This window comes from Lepidochelys kempii, chromosome 3 (assembly GCF_965140285.1).
Source record: "Lepidochelys kempii isolate rLepKem1 chromosome 3, rLepKem1.hap1, whole genome shotgun sequence".
NCBI lineage: Eukaryota > Metazoa > Chordata > Testudines > Cheloniidae > Lepidochelys > Lepidochelys kempii.
Genome location: NC_136382.1, coordinates 16,126,803 through 16,143,221, shown reverse-complemented (window position 1 = coordinate 16,143,221; position 16,419 = coordinate 16,126,803). Strand labels below are relative to the sequence as shown.

The 16,419-nt window shown below is 51.8% G+C and overlaps 1 protein-coding gene across 3 annotated transcripts in view; it reads left to right on the top strand.

The window, feature by feature from the left end:
* CLIC5 (chloride intracellular channel 5) overlaps window positions 1-16,419 on the top strand; it is a 120,883-nt gene that overhangs the window by 75,880 nt on the left and 28,584 nt on the right. For all 3 annotated transcript variants that reach the window (XR_012157899.2, XM_073335788.2, XM_073335787.2), the window contains 3 exons: window positions 8,702-8,811; window positions 9,147-9,272; window positions 10,669-10,775. Coding sequence is in view for 2 of the 3 variants with exons in the window: in XM_073335788.2 (XP_073191889.1) it covers window positions 8,702-8,811; window positions 9,147-9,272; window positions 10,669-10,775 (343 nt within the window). In the remaining variant the exon portion in view is untranslated. The remainder of the gene's footprint in view (window positions 1-8,701; window positions 8,812-9,146; window positions 9,273-10,668; window positions 10,776-16,419) is intronic.

The following is a 16,419-nucleotide window of genomic DNA, read 5'->3' as shown; positions in this document are numbered from 1 at the left end:
GATTAAGTTCTTAATGGAGACCTAACAGTACCACACTATGAATATCCCCTTCTTAGCTTGTCTCTCCATTGATGGCACTCCAAACAGCACACTGGCTTTAATATTTGGACAAGAACATCTTACAGAAAAAACACTAGAAGCTCTTCACTACAGGAATGCATTGGCATGCTTGAGCTCATCTTGTAAATATTTAATATGGCACAATAAATAGGACATTTCCTGGCTTGGTCTACATTTCAGATAGGGTTTTTACTTCCCCCTGGGGTTCTAAGAGTAACTAGAGTAAGTGTCAAAAGGCAGACTCCTTCCCAATTATAAAACAGAGAGGGCGTAATGCTGTGTAGCATGAAATTAGATTTTGATAGTAAGAACGATAAAACTGAATCTCTCGTTAATCCTCACCAGGAAATATGTAGATCAATTAGTGTTCCTGTTTCTGCTAACTTGTTAAAATCCCTTTGAAAAAGAAAATTATATGAGCATCATCAAAAACATCTGCATACAAGCCACAGTGTCTAAAGGGACCTGAAAAAAACTTCATACCATTATGCAGAATGATCCCAGTACAGTGAAAAATTAAAACACAAGGAGATAAGATGGCTCTGAATACATCCTGATCCTCCAGAAATCCAGCACTTTCCAATATTCTGCTACAATACTTAAACTGGATGCTTAGTCATTTTTATTACCATAATTAATGACAGTATTGCTTTGCCTTTCAAGTTGTTGCTTTCTGGGAATAATTGGAAGTGAAGCTGCATGGTTTTTTTAAGGTTAATTAAAATAATGTTCATTTCCCTCTGTGAGATGGTATATCAGAGTGGGCACACCAGCTGGACTATTTCAGGAATGAGTGAGAGAGCCTATTACATTTACTAGATATAATAGCTTGCACTTAGAGAGAGTCTGTTGATCACAGTTATTAACTACATTGGACAGCGGTTGGGGTCTCTAGGTACTGACTGATACTATTAATAAATAGAATCATAGAATCATAGAATCATAGAATATCAGGGTTGGAAGGGACCCCAGAAGGTCATCTAGTCCAACCCCCTGCTCAAAGCAGGACCCATTCCCAGTTAAATCATCCCAGCCAGGGCTTTGTCAAGCCTGACCTTAAAAACCTCTAAGGAAGGAGATTCTACCACCTCCCTAGGTAACGCATTCCAGTGTTTCACCACCCTCTTAGTGAAAAAGTTTTTCCTAATATCCAATCTAAACCTCCCCCACTGCAACTTGAGACCATTACTCCTCGTTCTGTCATCTGCTACCATTGAGAACAGTCTAGAGCCATCCTCTTTGGAACCCCCTTTCAGGTAGTTGAAAGCAGCTATCAAATCCCCCCTCATTCTTCTCTTCTGCAGGCTAAACAATCCCAGCTCCCTCAGCCTCTCCTCATAACTCATGTGTTCCAGTCCCCTAATCATTTTTGTTGCCCTTCGCTGGACTCTCTCCAATTTATCCACATCCTTCTTGAAGTGTGGGGCCCAAAACTGGACACAGTACTCCAGATGAGGCCTCACCAATGTCGAATAGAGGGGAACGATCACGTCCCTCGATCTGCTCGCTATGCCCCTACTTATACATCCCAAAATGCCATTGGCCTTCTTGGCAACAAGGGCACACTGCTGACTCATATCCAGCTTCTCGTCCACTGTCACCCCTAGGTCCTTTTCTGCAGAACTGCTGCCTAGCCATTCGGTCCCTAGTCTGTAGCTGTGCATTGGGTTCTTCCGTCCTAAGTGCAGGACCCTGCACTTATCCTTATTGAACCTCATCAGATTCCTTTTGGCCCAATCTTCCAATTGGTCTAGGTCCTTCTGTATCCTATCCCTCCCCTCCAGCGTATCTACCACTCCTCCCAGTTTAGTATCATCCGCAAATTTGCTGAGAGTGCAATCCACACCATCCTCCAGATCATTTATGAAGATATTGAATAAAACTGGCCCCAGGACCGACCCTTGGGGCACTCCACTTGATACCGGCTGCCAACTAGACATGGAGCCATTGATCACTACCCGTTGAGCCCGACAATTTAGCCAGCTTTCTACCCACCTTATAGTGCATTCATCCAGCCCATACTTCCTTAACTTGCTGACAAGAATACTATGGGAGACCGTGTCAAAAGCTTTGCTAAAGTCAAGAAACAATACATCCACTGCTTTCCCTTCATCCACAGAACCAGTAATCTCATCATAAAAGGCGATTAGATTAGTCAGGCATGACCTTCCCTTGGTGAATCCATGCTGGCTGTTCCTGATCACTTTCCTCTCATGCAAGTGCTTCAGGATTGATTCTTTGAGGACCTGCTCCATGATTTTTCCAGGGACTGAGGTGAGGCTGACTGGCCTGTAGTTCCCAGGATCTTCCTTCTTCCCTTTTTTAAAGATTGGCACTACATTAGCCTTTTTCCAGTCATCCGGGACTTCCCCGGTTCGCCACGAGTTTTCAAAGATAATGGCCAGTGGCTCTGCAATCACAGCCGCCAATTCCTTCAGCACTCTCGGATGCAACTCGTCCGGCCCCATGGACTTGTGCACGTCCAGCTTTTCTAAATAGTCCCTAACCGCCTCTATCTCCACAGAGGGCTGGCCATCTCTTCCGCATTTTGTGATGCCCAGCGCAGCAGTCTGGGAGCTGACCTTGTTAGTGAAAACAGAGGCAAAAAAAGCATTGAGTACATTAGCTTTTTCCACATCCTCTGTCACTAGGTTGCCTCCCTCATTCAGTAAGGGGCCCACACTTTCCTTGGCTTTCTTCTTGTTGCCAACATACCTGAAGAAACCCTTCTTGTTACTCTTGACATCTCTGGCTAGCTGCAGCTCCAGGTGCGATTTGGCCCTCCTGATAACATTCCTACATGCCCGAGCAATATTTTTATACTCTTCCCTGGTCATATGTCCAACCTTCCACTTCTTGTAAGCTTCTTTTTTATGTTTAAGATCCGCTAGGATTTCACCATTAAGCCAAGTTGGTCGCCTGCCATATTTACTATTCTTTCGACTCATCGGGATGGTTTGTCCCTGTAACCTCAACAGGGATTCCTTGAAATACAGCCAGCTCTCCTGGACTCCTTTCCCCTTCAAGTTAGTCCCCCAGGGGATCCTGGCCATCCGTTCCCTGAGGGAGTCGAAGTCTGCTTTCCTGAAGTCCAGGGTCCGTATCCTGCTGCTTACCTTTGTTCCCTGCGTCAGGATCCTGAACTCAACCAACTCATGGTCACTGCCTCCCAGATTCCCATCCACTTTTGCTTCCCCCACTAATTCTACCCGGTTTGTGAGCAGCAGGTCAAGAAAAGCACCCCCCCTAGTTGGCTCCTCTAGCACTTGCGCCAGGAAATTGTCCCCTATGCTTTCCAAAAACTTCCTGGATTGTCTATGCACCGCTGTATTGCTCTCCCAGCAGATATCAGGAAAATTAAAGTCACCCATGAGAATCAGGGCATGCGATCTAGTAGCTTCCGTGAGCTGCCGGAAGAAAGTCTCATCCACCTCATCCCCCTGGTCCGGTGGTCTATAGCAGACTCCCACCACTACATCACTCTTGTTGCACACACTTCTAAACTTAATCCAGAGACACTCAGGTTTTTCTGCAGTTTCGTACCGGAGCTCTGAGCAGTCATACTGCTCCCTTACATACAGTGCTACTCCCCCACCTTTTCTGCCCTGCCTGTCCTTCCTGAACAGTTTATAACCATCCATGACAGTACTCCAGTCATATGAGTTATCCCACCAAGTCTCTGTTATTCCGATCACGTCATAGTTCCTTGACATCACCAGGACCTCCAGTTCTCCCTGCTTGTTTCCAAGGCTTTGTGCATTTGTATATAAGCACTTGAGATAACCTGTTGATCGCCCCTCATTGCCAGTATGAGGCAGGAGCCCTCCCCTCACAAACAAATACTTGAATCAGGCTCAAAGTTACTGACACCTGTTTTTAAACCCACCTGATTTTGTTCTTCAGTGAATTACCAACCCCCCTGCTCTCCTCTACCCTGCATTGTAGAATTAATAAAATAAAAGTAGCTGAACTATGTACGGAGGAGTCTCCTATATGTAATAGGACAGAACATCCCATTCATTCTTCCCCCGACCCACTTAGAGGCAAGCAGCTGGTGAGATGGTGGAGTTGTCCTAATATGTTTATACTGAGTTCCAGGGGAGGACCCTCTTGTAATTGGACTTTTAGTATTTAAGAATCTGGAGGGTAATCAGAAAAATAACAGACACCTTTTACTAGCAGTTAAATTCCTCTGAGTTTAATTGACACCACATGAGCAAACTGGGATGTTTCAAAGATGGAGGGAGACAGTTCTAGAGAAATCCCACTCCCCACAAACTCTATAGTATTATCAAGTTATAAGCAGTAAGAGTCTGATCCTGCAAACCTTAAAGTACTCATTAATCACATGAGTAAGGATCACTCATATGCATTAAGATATGCAAGGTCAGGCCCTTATTCACTAGAACATATAGGCATTGGCTGATCAGTGTTTCTGAGGGCAAGAAGTGATTTCTGAGCAGTCATGAGAGCTTTGTTACCCTTCCATAGATATATCCCTTACACTCCAGATACTTTAAGAAATATAAATTTCCAGAAAATTTTAGCTTAGCTCCTGAACCACCAACATACAATCCCCAAATACAACCCCAGTCACCATCAGGAAAAAAGTGTGAGCATTAAATCTGGTGAGGAAACATCTATCGTCAAGTTTCTGTCTTATGAATGAATGTCTGATCCACTTCACTATGCAATAGAGACCACGTATGCAGTTGCTTTTCTATGGCAAATTCAATTTGAATAGCAGCAAGAACAAATCTAATTTCTTCAATTTGCCAGTTATTAGCCTCTCTCTTCCTTGTCCACTGCGTTGGCTTTTTATTTGAACTAAAATGGTATTTATTCTCTATGTTGTCCTAGACAAATATATAATGGGCTTTTATTTAATTGATATGTAGATGCTATCATGCAAACTTACTCAATCTGAGCAAGCCTCGAAGCTCCCTTCTCTTCCTGGCATATTAATAGACTTCACAAATGATCCAAGAATGTCCGGCTTGCCCTCTGAAGTTATTACCTATGTAAGGTTTTTATCTTGTTCTGACTGTTGCATATTAAAATACTGGCTGCTATTATTAGTAATGAGGGAAGACTCACTGAACTAACAGAACCTTGCCTATATTTTCTGCAAAGAGAGAATTTCGTTATGTGCACCAGTACAAAGGTGATGTGTGGCAGGCCTGGGCCGGGCTGAGGAAGGGGCTCCTCTACCCCGGCTGCAGGAAATCCGGGGCAGGTCCATGCTGGGGCTGGCGGGGTGGGGCGCCTCTCCCCGCTGCAGCCCTGAGCCCCTGTGCAGGGCTTACTAGGCAGCTGTGTGGACACGTAGCTTAGAGGGAACTTAGGTGGGTTCTACTGTCCACTTTGCCACTGACAGGCTGTGTGACCTGTGGTGACATTTCACAACCACTTCGCACAAAGGGCTGGGCAACAGTGAATCAGACACAATGGAATTAATAAACCAGTGTAAACGAGACATATGTAAGGCCCATTGTCTACACTGATCTCTCCTTGGACTCAGTGGCCATTATATTGTTCTCCAAATGTTTATCCATATAATAGGCTGGCTGTAGCTTCAGTGGAATTGCCATGATATTCAGGAGAGGAGAATTTGGCTTCAGGCCAGCATATCCACTTATAGCACTACCCTCATTTCAGGAAAAGTAAGAAGTTAACAGGCACTGGCGCTGGTTTAATGGGTGTAATTTCACAATAATTACTTGGGTCCAACAACGTGGAAGTGCCCAGTTTTCCATGGTAACTCAGTGTCTGATCTTACCATGCAATTTGCAGAACAGAAATAACTATGTTATGTTGCAGAGCTGTGCAAAACTGGGCTACTCCACTTCCCAGGGATTTGTGCAAATGTATTTCCTTCAGCTTTACCCCAGGTTCTGCTATTTCCGTGTCAAAATCAAATGCATGATGAATCCATGGTTTCAAGTAGAGAGACACTCAAACCAAACCTTCAGATTTGAATGTCTTCAAACTCAGAGTGTTTTAATCTGAACCTAGATCCAAATTAGAGTTTTTCAAATGGCCCCTATCTTCCTAAAAGACTGGAAAAATCAATTGGAATTTAGCAGATTGAGTCAATCTAATGTCTCTGCAAACACAGGCTCACCTTAAAATGAGCCCTGGTCACCTGAAAGGTTCATGACCTTTAGCAGCAAATCTTTCAACAAAACAGCCCAAGTTTGGAAAAACCAGCCAAGTTCTATCTGGTTTCTGGTTGTATTGCAAATGTAAGGGGACCATTGTCCCCTTACTAAAACTCAGTGTGGGTTTTTTTGGTTCGCTAGCTCTGAGTACCAAAAGGAAGGGGAAGGATCGATGGGAAATCAGGACCCTGAGACTGACAGTCCCTGGAAACAATAGGGAGAGGCCAGTCCTCCAAGTCAGACTGATTGACAGGGCAGGCAGCCTAATGAGGGAGTTGGGACTCAGAGGCCAGGGGGATCCCATCCTCCATGTGATTGAGCTGGAATTGCCCGGAACAGGGTGGGGCTGAGCTAAGGAGAGAGCAGGGGCCCAAGCTGAGCTGGGGAGTAGAGTCTACCAGCCAGAAAACTAGAGAAGCAGCCCAGGAAGCAGGCCAGTGCTGGAGCAGAGCCACAGAAGCAGTCCAGAGAGCAGACCTGTGCTGGGAGCAGAGCTATAGCAACTAGAGCCAGAGGATCAGAAAAGCAGCCCAGGGGGCTGGAGGCAGAGCAGCATCAGTGCTGAGGCGGAGCTGGAGCTGGGGCAGTCTAGAGCCGGGTGCGGTGAGCAGCCAGCTGGATAGAGTGCGGGGAGACACCCCAGCCAAGATGCCTTGCAGGCCAGACTTGGGGGGGGGCAGGGATTGTAATCCTGATGGGGGTGGGGGCTGACGCTGGGAAGAAGGGTCCTGCCACATAGAGCCTGAAGGCATGTGGCCACTGTCAGAGCATAGAGCAAGTGTCTTGCCCGCAGCATCCCTGCAGCACAGCCAGGGCCTGAGAAGGAGGCCTGGGATGTGTGAGGAGCAGACTCTGAACTTCCCTTATATTCCAGAGTCTGCTGGTTGTGATGTCCCAGTGCCACAGAGCGGAGTTATGTGTTTTCCTTTTAAACTTTCCCATTTTTTCCTTATCTTTTTAAAAATTGATTGCTGTTTAATAAATTGTATTTGCTTTGAACTGTATGTAATGATCAGTGGGTCAGGGAAGCTTCCAGTGCAGAGAGAGCACCCCAGAGTGGGGACACTCTAGCCCCTGCCCTAAGTGACCACAACAAGATTGGGGATCGAACCCTCCAGGAATCCTGGGCCTGGCCTTGTTGGGGCCATGAGGACTCTGCCACACAGGAGAGTGGAAGGGGAGCCCTCGAGGGCAGGGAGGCCTCTGGGTAAAGGGAGTGGGAGCGAGGACTCAGATCCTTTCACTAGCCCACTTCACCAGGTAGTGTATAAGCCAGGAAAGTTCCCACAATAGCGGGACTATTTCCCCGCCTACACAAACCTTTTGCAGAGCTGTAGTAATTAGAAGTGATTCCTGCTCTAGAACACACTAATGCTGCCTCTCAGCTTCAGTACCAAGGAGACAAAACTTGCAAACTTATGACAGTAATGCAATATTTTTTCAAAAGAAAAGAACACGTATTTGCTAAATTATTTAATCACCCATATCCCAGACATACTCTGTATGCATAAATCATAGTTATTCAACCCATATGAGTAAACAAGGGAAGGTTGGTTGCTTCACCAGAATCATAAGAATCTTTTAAACACTATGATACCACAAATTAAAATTAAGTTTATCAAAACCATTATCATCCTGAAAGCTTTGGCCACCCTGGTAATTATTATGCAAGGATGTTGACCTTGGATACAGTTTTTGCTCAGCTTAGCCAGTGTTATTTATATCTTTACATGGCTAAAGACCATAAATTTCTGAAGGAAAAAACAGGCCATTTCCTCAATGCTAAGACTAGCAGTTTTTTATTGTCTTGCAGCTGTTTGTAAGAAACTCAATAGCTACTAGGGATGGGCACAGACTGGAACTCTGGTGAAGACATCTCCCTTGAACTCTGCAAAAGTTCAGATTTTGGTCTGGATCCAAATGTCTTAGTTTGAGCCCTATTTCTTCTATTGATGTAAACTAGAACTCCAGATCCAAATATCCCTGGATGTTGGAAATGCTTGGATTCTGATTTGGAGGTCTTCTCCTGGATCCTTTTTTAGTAGGGACTGTGGGGCAGAGCCTCCGTTAGTGTGAAAGTGTCATAGGTCCATCGAAGTCCCGTGACAATGACAATCTACATCAGCTGAAGACCTGCCCCTGAGTTTTCTAACAGCTCTGTTACACAGCCTATTTTATGTGGAAAGGGAAAATTAAGAGTCTATACAATGTTCCAGAAACTAGCTAAACAATGGCTAGGGACCCACTTTCCCTAGCCAGACCTTGTGTCATGATAGGGGCTAGGATATTCACTCAAACTACTGGCCAAAGCTAAGCCTGGAGTAATTCCATTACTCTGTTGGTGATAACCTACAGTGCTGTTGCCTAGTATCGTTTATTTTCAGTCTGGTAATTTTTATGTCGATATCCAGTTTTCCCTCTCATGGGATGTGAGCAGAGTCCATAGTGCATACTCATTATTTTCCCTTTCTTTTCCCTAGGCTGGTATTGATGGAGAGAGTATTGGGAACTGTCCTTTTTCACAGCGTCTCTTCATGATCCTCTGGCTCAAAGGGGTTGTATTTAATGTCACCACAGTTGACCTGAAAAGGTAACAAGTTATTGGTTAATTTATTTGAAAACCATCACAATAGCCCATAGTTTGCTCTTTATTCGAAAGACACTCCCCCTCCCATTGGCTTCAGTGGGCTTTGCATCAGGCACATAGTGCCAAAGACACACGACAGAGCAGTTGAGATTCAGTTTCTTGATTATTTGTAGAAAAAAATTATTTTGTGTATTAAATAGGACTCTTTCAAAATACTGTGAATACTGAATGAAATAAGGGGGTACAAGTGACTGGTTTCCTGAGTGCCATGAACATCAGTGGGGCTCTATGATAATAAATGTCTGGTGATAACATGAATTTTCCTTGTCTCTCTGCAGAAAGCCAGCTGATCTACACAATTTGGCCCCTGGAACCCACCCGCCATTCTTGACTTTTAATGGAGAGGTCAAGACAGATATCAACAAAATCGAAGAGTTCCTGGAGGAGATGCTTGCACCTCCAAAGTAACAAATTGTGCTTTACTGTCAGAGTTTATTAGGAATGGAGCTTATAAGAAGCTCCCAGTCCTGCAACTGGAATAGTCTTTACCCATAGAACAGTCCAGCTGACTTCACTGGTTCTGCTTGCATGTGTAAAGACTGCTTGCATGATTAATACTTGCAGGATGTTTTCTCCTAACACACAGCACAACACTCTGTTCAAAACCTTGGTGAGACCGAAACTGGAATAGTGTGTCCGTTTGTGGTGTCCACATTTTAAAAAGGATATTGAAAAATTGGACTGGATGTAGAGAAGAGCACCACAAATTATTTGAAGGCTGGAGAAAATGCCTTATAGTGAGAGACTAAGGGAATTCAATATGTTTAGTTTAGCAAAAAAGAAGATTGAGAGGTGACTTGTCTACAATGTCTAAATAGCTTCATAGCAAGAAAATACCAGGTACTAAAAGGATTTATAATCTAGGGGTGAAAGGCATGGCAAGAAATGAAAGCCAGACAAATTCAAGATAGAAATAAAGCACAAATATTTAACAGAGAGGGTGATTAATCATTGGAACACACTACCAAGAGTAGTGGTAGATTCCCCATCTCTTGATATCTTCAGATCAAGACTGGATGCCTTTCTGGGAGATCTGCTTTAGCCAAACCCAAATTATTGGTCTCAAAACAGGAGTAACTGGGTGAAATTATTTGGCTTGTGCTATACAAGAGGTTGTATTAATGAACTAATGGTCCCTTCTGACCTCAAGTTCTATGAATCTGAAAAATGTCTAGCTGCATAAAAGGATGTTTTCACCTTCTATTGACTCATCAGCTGTTGGCCAGTGCTGGATGCAGGAGATCAGATATGCATCCTTATGTTAACTTCAGTGGGCTTTGGATCAAGCCCTTAATCTGCTCTGGTCTTTCAAATCAATATGCTCCTTTGTAACAGATGTCTCTTTAAAAAAACCACACACAATCAAAACTCCACATTCGTCCCCCTTTGTTATACTAATACTCCTTGCTGTTACATTCTAGGCTATATTTTCAGCACCGGGAATTAAGCACAGGTCTGCCATTGATAATAGAGGGAGTTTGCTGCCAAACTCCCCCACACCCTGCTAGAAATCTATGCCTCTTTCTGATTTAAGGCCACTGTACCTTGGCTGCTGTTCACATTAAGCGCTTGTCATAAAACCATCACCATGTAACTCTCCAAATGCCTGGCTTCCCAGGACAGCAGTATTATTAAAAGGGGTTTGCCAAGCTGTCCTGCTGAGATAAATGACAGCCATAATTACAGTTCCGGGAATAGGGATATTTTCCCCCCCTCTTTCTCTAAACAGCATTTGTGATTATCAGTATATTGTTGGTAACAATAGAACATTATTTTCCAGACTGCTCCTCTCCTTTTCAGGTACCCCAAGCTGGCTGCTACACATCATGAATCAAACACTGCGGGGATAGATATCTTCTCCAAATTCTCTGCATACATAAAAAACACCAAGCAGCAGGACAACACTGGTGAGTAGGGTGCACTACCAAGTCTTTGCAAGGAGGTTTCACACTTAAAAAAATGAAGCACATTGTCATTCATATATTTCATGTCATTGGCATATTCTAAGATGTGCCCAAATAGCGTAAGGTATCATTGCCAATCAGTTTGGGCCAGTGAATGTAAAGGAGTTACTCCAAATTTGCACAAGCCTAATCAAGATCAGGAGCTGCTTCCAAGGGTCTCAGGATTGTGTTTAGTTGGCACAGCTGGTTTGCTGTCGTAGCCTTCACAATAGTGACATCTTATTGAAAAATTAATTAGGAGAAGGGAGTGATCTGATTTGGCTTCTTAGCCTGTGTTATTGCAGTGGAGAAGCCCCAGACCTCCTCTTTAAAGCATTCACACAGAAGTGTCAAAAATAAACAAACACCCCTTAGTACCTCTATGACACGCACCGCTTGAGCTAAAGCTATGACCTCAGCTCAGTGCAGCTACAGTTCTCCTCCATTCTCCTCTCCCGCCAGAGAGCCAGATCCTCAGCTGGTGTCAATTGGTCTATACCAGTGGTCCCCAAACTTCTCAGGATCACGCCCCCCCTTACCAGGGCCGGGAGTGGGGTTGTGGCTTCAGGGGAAATGTGGACAGGGGTAGGGGGACCGAGGCTGGGGCTCCAGCTGGGAGTGGCGGCAGGGCTGGGAGTGGAGACCCACCCGGGGCCAGCAGCTGGGGCCCCATGTGCAGGGCCAGGAGTGGAGCCCCAGGTGTGGGGCCAGCAGCCAGGCCCGGGGCTGGGGCCAGGAGCAGAACTGGGTAGCACTCCCTCCCCGCCTCCCATGCGGGCTGGCCCAGACCTCAGCCCCCTGAACTTTCCTCCGTGACCCCTAAGGGGGCGTGCCCCACACTTTGGGGACCTCTGATCTAATTTACACCTGCTGAAGATCTGGCAGAGTATTTTCAATCACTCTTCAGGTTGCACCTTACCTGAGAATGTAAAGTCTGCTGGGCAGATTCTGTGTTTTCTATTTGTCTGTTAAGCACCATGCACGTGTGTTGCTTATCAGATGGGAAGGTTAATCTTGTGGTTAGATTCGAGAGATGTATGTTCGGGTCCCAGCTCAGCCACAGATTCCCTGTGTGACTTTGTAGTTAGGGTACATTGTGATGGGACACACCCCACAAGCCTAAGGAGTGTCCATGCTCACAAGCAGTGCCAATTAAGTGCACCTGCAAACCATGCTCTACCTGGAGAAGGGGAACTTGAAACGGTGAAGCTGGCCAGAGAGTGGAGAGGCAGGAAAAGAAGTTTGCCCAAGAAGAGAGGCTGCTAGAGAGCCCAGAAGCCGTGGAAGCCCAGCCCAGCCCAAGGCAGTGGCTAGCCTTCACTCCCGTCCCCGTTTAGGACCACTATCTCCCTGAACAGCACAAAAGCAGCTGGACTAGAGGCTGAGGATTGAGGCACAGATTTCAGTGGGCATTAGGTGACTAAATACCTTTGAGAAGCCAGGCCAGAGCCCTTAAGTTCACGGCACATCCCTGATGAGTCATGTTTTACTTTCTATCACTTCAGTCCTGTCTTAGGTAAAAATGAAATCAGGGAGGTATGCCCTCCTCTGCCTTCCCCGGACAGTCAGCTTAGTTGTGAAACCTCTCTTTGTCACACACATACCTCTGCCCCACCCTCTTCCTGTAAGCACAAGGTCCACCAGTAAAACCCCAGGTCCATAGGTGGCAGGTATAATAGGCCAGGAGAACCTGAGCCCCCCCAGTGCAGCCTGTGTCGACCTGCCGTAGGATACCTGGGCCATGGTGGCCCCGCTTGCACTCCATCTCTTCCCGTCCCTGCTCTGCCCCTTCCCTGAGGCCCCCACCATCAGCCACTGCCTGGCTGAGTCCCTCCTCTCCACCACTCCTGCCCCTTCCATGCAAGGCCCCCGCTGCCCCACGCCCCTCCTCTATCCCCCTCCCCCACAAGGTGCCCCCCTGCCCACCATATCCCTCCTCTCCTCCCCCTCCTCTCCTGCAAGGTCCCCCCGCCTGCCATATCCGTCCTCTCCTCCCTGCAAGGTCCCCCCGCCCGCCGTATCCCTCCTCTCCTCCCCCTCCTCTCCTGCAAGGTCCCCCCGCCTGCCGTATCCGTCCTCTCCTCCCCGCAAGGTCCCCCCGCCCGCCGTATCCGTCCTCTCCTCCCCGCAAGGTCCCCCCGCCCGCCGTATCCCTTCTCTCCTCCCCCCTCCTCTCCAGCAAGGTCCCCCTGCCTGCCGCATCCCTGCGGGCAGTGGAGGCCTCGCACGGGAAAGGGGTGGAGCAGAGAGGGATGTAGGGAGTGACAGGTGGCGGGGGCCGCATGGGAGAGTCAGGGAAGAGAGGAGGGATGCAGGGAGTGGCAGGCAGCAGGGACCTTGCAGGGGAGGCAGGGAGGAGAGGAGGGACGCAGGGAGTGGCAGGCAGGAGGGGCTTGGTGGGGGGGGGGGTTGGAGGAGAGGAGGGATGTGGGGAGCCGCAGGTGGTGGGGACTTGGCGGGGGAGGGGTTGGAGGAGAGGAGGGACACAGGGAGCGGCAGGCAGCTGGCACCTCGTGGGGGAGGGGGTGGAGGAGAGGACGGACGTGGAGAACGGCAGGCGATGGGGACTTGGCGGGGGAGGAGATGGAGGAGAGGAGGGACGTGGGGAGCGGCAGGCGGCGGGGGCTTGGTGGGGGAGGGGGTGGAGGAGAGGACGGACGTGGGGAGCGGCAGGCGGCGGGGGCTTGGTGGGGGAGGGGGTGGAGGAGAGGACGGACGTGGGGAGCGGCAGGAGGCGGGGGCTTGGTGGGGGAGGGGGTTGGAGGAGAGGAGGGACGTGGGGAGCGGCAGGCGGCGGGGGCTTGGTGGGGGAGGGGGTTGGAGGAGAGGAGGGACACGGGGAGCGGCAGGAGGCGGGGGCTTGGTGGGGGAGGGGGTGGAGGAGAGGACGGACGTGGGGAGCGGCAGGCGGAGGGGGCTTGGCGGGGGAGGGGGTGGAGGAGAGGAGGGACACGGGGAGCGGCAGGAGGTGGGGGCTTGGTGGGGGAGGGGGTTGGAGGAGAGGAGGGACACGGGGAGCGGCAGGAGGCGGGGGCTTGGTGGGGGAGGGGGTGGAGGAGAGGACGGACGTGGGGAGCGGCAGGCGGAGGGGGCTTGGCGGGGGAGGGGGTGGAGGAGAGGAGGGACACGGGGAGCGGCAGGAGGCGGGGGCTTGGTGGGGGAGGGGGTTGGAGGAGAGGAGGGACACGGGGAGCGGCAGGAGGCGGGGGCTTGGTGGGGGAGGGGGTTGGAGGAGAGGAGGGACACGGGGAGCAGCAGGCAGCTGGCACCTCGCACAGGAGGGGGTGGAGGAGAGGACGGACGTGGGGAGCGGCAGGAGGCGGGGGCTTGGTGGGGGAGGGGGTTGGAGGAGAGGAGGGACACGGGGAGCGGCAGGCGGCGGGGGCTTGGTGGGGGAGGGGGTTGGAGGAGAGGAGGGACACGGGGAGCGGCAGGAGGCGGGGGCTTGGTGGGGGAGGGGGTTGGAGGAGAGGAGGGACACGGGGAGCAGCAGGCAGCTGGCACCTCGCACAGGAGGGGTGGAGGAGAGGACGGACGTGGGGAGCGGCAGGAGGCGGGGGCTTGGTGGGGGAGGGGGTGGAGGAGAGGACGGACGTGGGGAGCGGCAGGCGGTGGGGGCTTGGCGGGGGAGGGGGTGGAGGAGAGGAGGGACACGGGTAGCGGTAGGCGGCGGGGGCTTGGTGGGGGAGGGGGTGGAGGAGAGGATGGACGTGGGGAGTGGCAGGAGGCGGGGGCTTGGTGGGGGAGGGGGTTGGAGGAGAGGAGGGACGTGGGGAGCGGCAGGCGGCGGGGGCTTGGTGGGGGAGGGGGTGGAGGAGAGGACGGACGTGGGGAGTGGCAAGAGGCGGGGGCTTGGTGGGGGAGGGGGTGGAGGAGAGGAGGGACACGGGGAGCAGCAGGAGGCGGGGGCTTGGTGGGGGAGGGGGTTGGAGGAGAGGAGGGACACGGGGAGCGGCAGGAGGCGGGGACTTGGTGGGGGAGGGGGTTGGAGGAGAGGAGGGACACGGGGAGCAGCAGGGAGCTGGCACCTCGCACAGGAGGGGGTGGAGGAGAGGACGGACGTGGGGAGCGGCAGGAGGCGGGGGCTTGGTGGGGGAGGGGGTTGGAGGAGAGGAGGGACGTGGGGAGCGGCAGGCGGCGGGGGCTTGGTGGGGGAGGGGGTGGAGGAGAGGACGGACGTGGGGAGTGGCAAGAGACGGGGGCTTGGTGCGGGAGGGGGTGGAGGAGAGGATGGACGTGGGGAGTGGCAGGAGGCGGGGGCTTGGCGGGGGAGGGGGTGGAGGAGAGGAGGGACACGGGTAGCGGCAGGCGGTGGGGGCTTGGTGGGGGAGGGGGTGGAGGAGAGGAGGGACACGGGGAGCGGCAGGAGGCGGGGGCTTGGTGGGGGAGGGGGTTGGAGGAGAGGAGGGACACGGGGAGCGGCAGGAGGCGGTGGCTTGGTGGGGGAGGGGGTTGGAGGTGAGGAGGGACACGGGGAGCAGCAGGCAGCTGGCACCTCGCACAGGAGGGGGTGGAGGAGAGGACGGACGTGGGGAGCGGCAGGAGGCGGGGGCTTGGTGGGGGAGGGGGTTGGAGGAGAGGAGGGACACGGGGAGCGGCAGGCGGCGGGGGCTTGGTGGGGGAGGGGGTTGGAGGAGAGGAGGGACACGGGTAGCGGCAGGAGGCGGGGGCTTGGTGGGGGAGGGGGTTGGAGGAGAGGAGGGACACGGGTAGCGGCAGGAGGCGGGGGCTTGGTGGGGGAGGGGGTTGGAGGAGAGGAGGGACACGGGGAGCGGCAGGAGGCGGGGACTTGGTGGGGGAGGGGGTTGGAGGAGAGGAGGGACACGGGGAGCAGCAGGCAGCTGGCACCTCGCACAGGAGGGGGTGGAGGAGAGGACGGACGTGGGGAGCGGCAGGTGGCGGGGGCTTGGTGGGGGAGGGGGTGGAGGAGAGGACGGACGTGGGGAGTGGCAAGAGGCGGGGGCTTGGTGGGGGAGGGGGTGGAGGAGAGGATGGACGTGGGGAGTGGCAGGAGGCGGGGGCTTGGCGGGGGAGGGGGTGGAGGAGAGGAGGGACACGGGTAGCGGCAGGCGGTGGGGGCTTGGCGGGGGAGGGGGTGGAGGAGAGGAGGGACACGGGGAGCGGCAGGCGGCGGGGGCTTGGTGGGGGAGGGGGTTGGAGGAGAGGAGGAACACAGGGAGCATCAGTGGCTTTGCAGGGCAGGCAGGGAGGAGAGGAGGGGTGCAGGGAGTGGCAGGCAGCAGGGGTCTCACAGGGCTGGAGGAGAGGAGGGACGCGGGCAGCTGCAGGCAGATGGGAGTGGAGGAGAGGAGGGACGCAGGGAGCTGCAGGTAGGCGGGTGCCTCACGGAGGAAACAGGGATGAGAGGAGGGACGTGGGGAGTAACAGGCTGCAGGGATCTCATGGGGGAGACAGGGAGGAGAGGAGGGATGTGGGGAGCGGCAGGTGGCGGGGGCCTCGCGGGGGAGGGGAGTGGAGCAGAGGAGGGATGTGGGGTGCGGCAGGGGCCTCACAGGGGAGGCAGGGAGGAGAGGAGGGACGCAGCAAGTGGGGGGGCAGAGTGGGGAGTTCGCCTGGGTGGAGCAGGGGTTGAGGGTGGGCAGGGCCA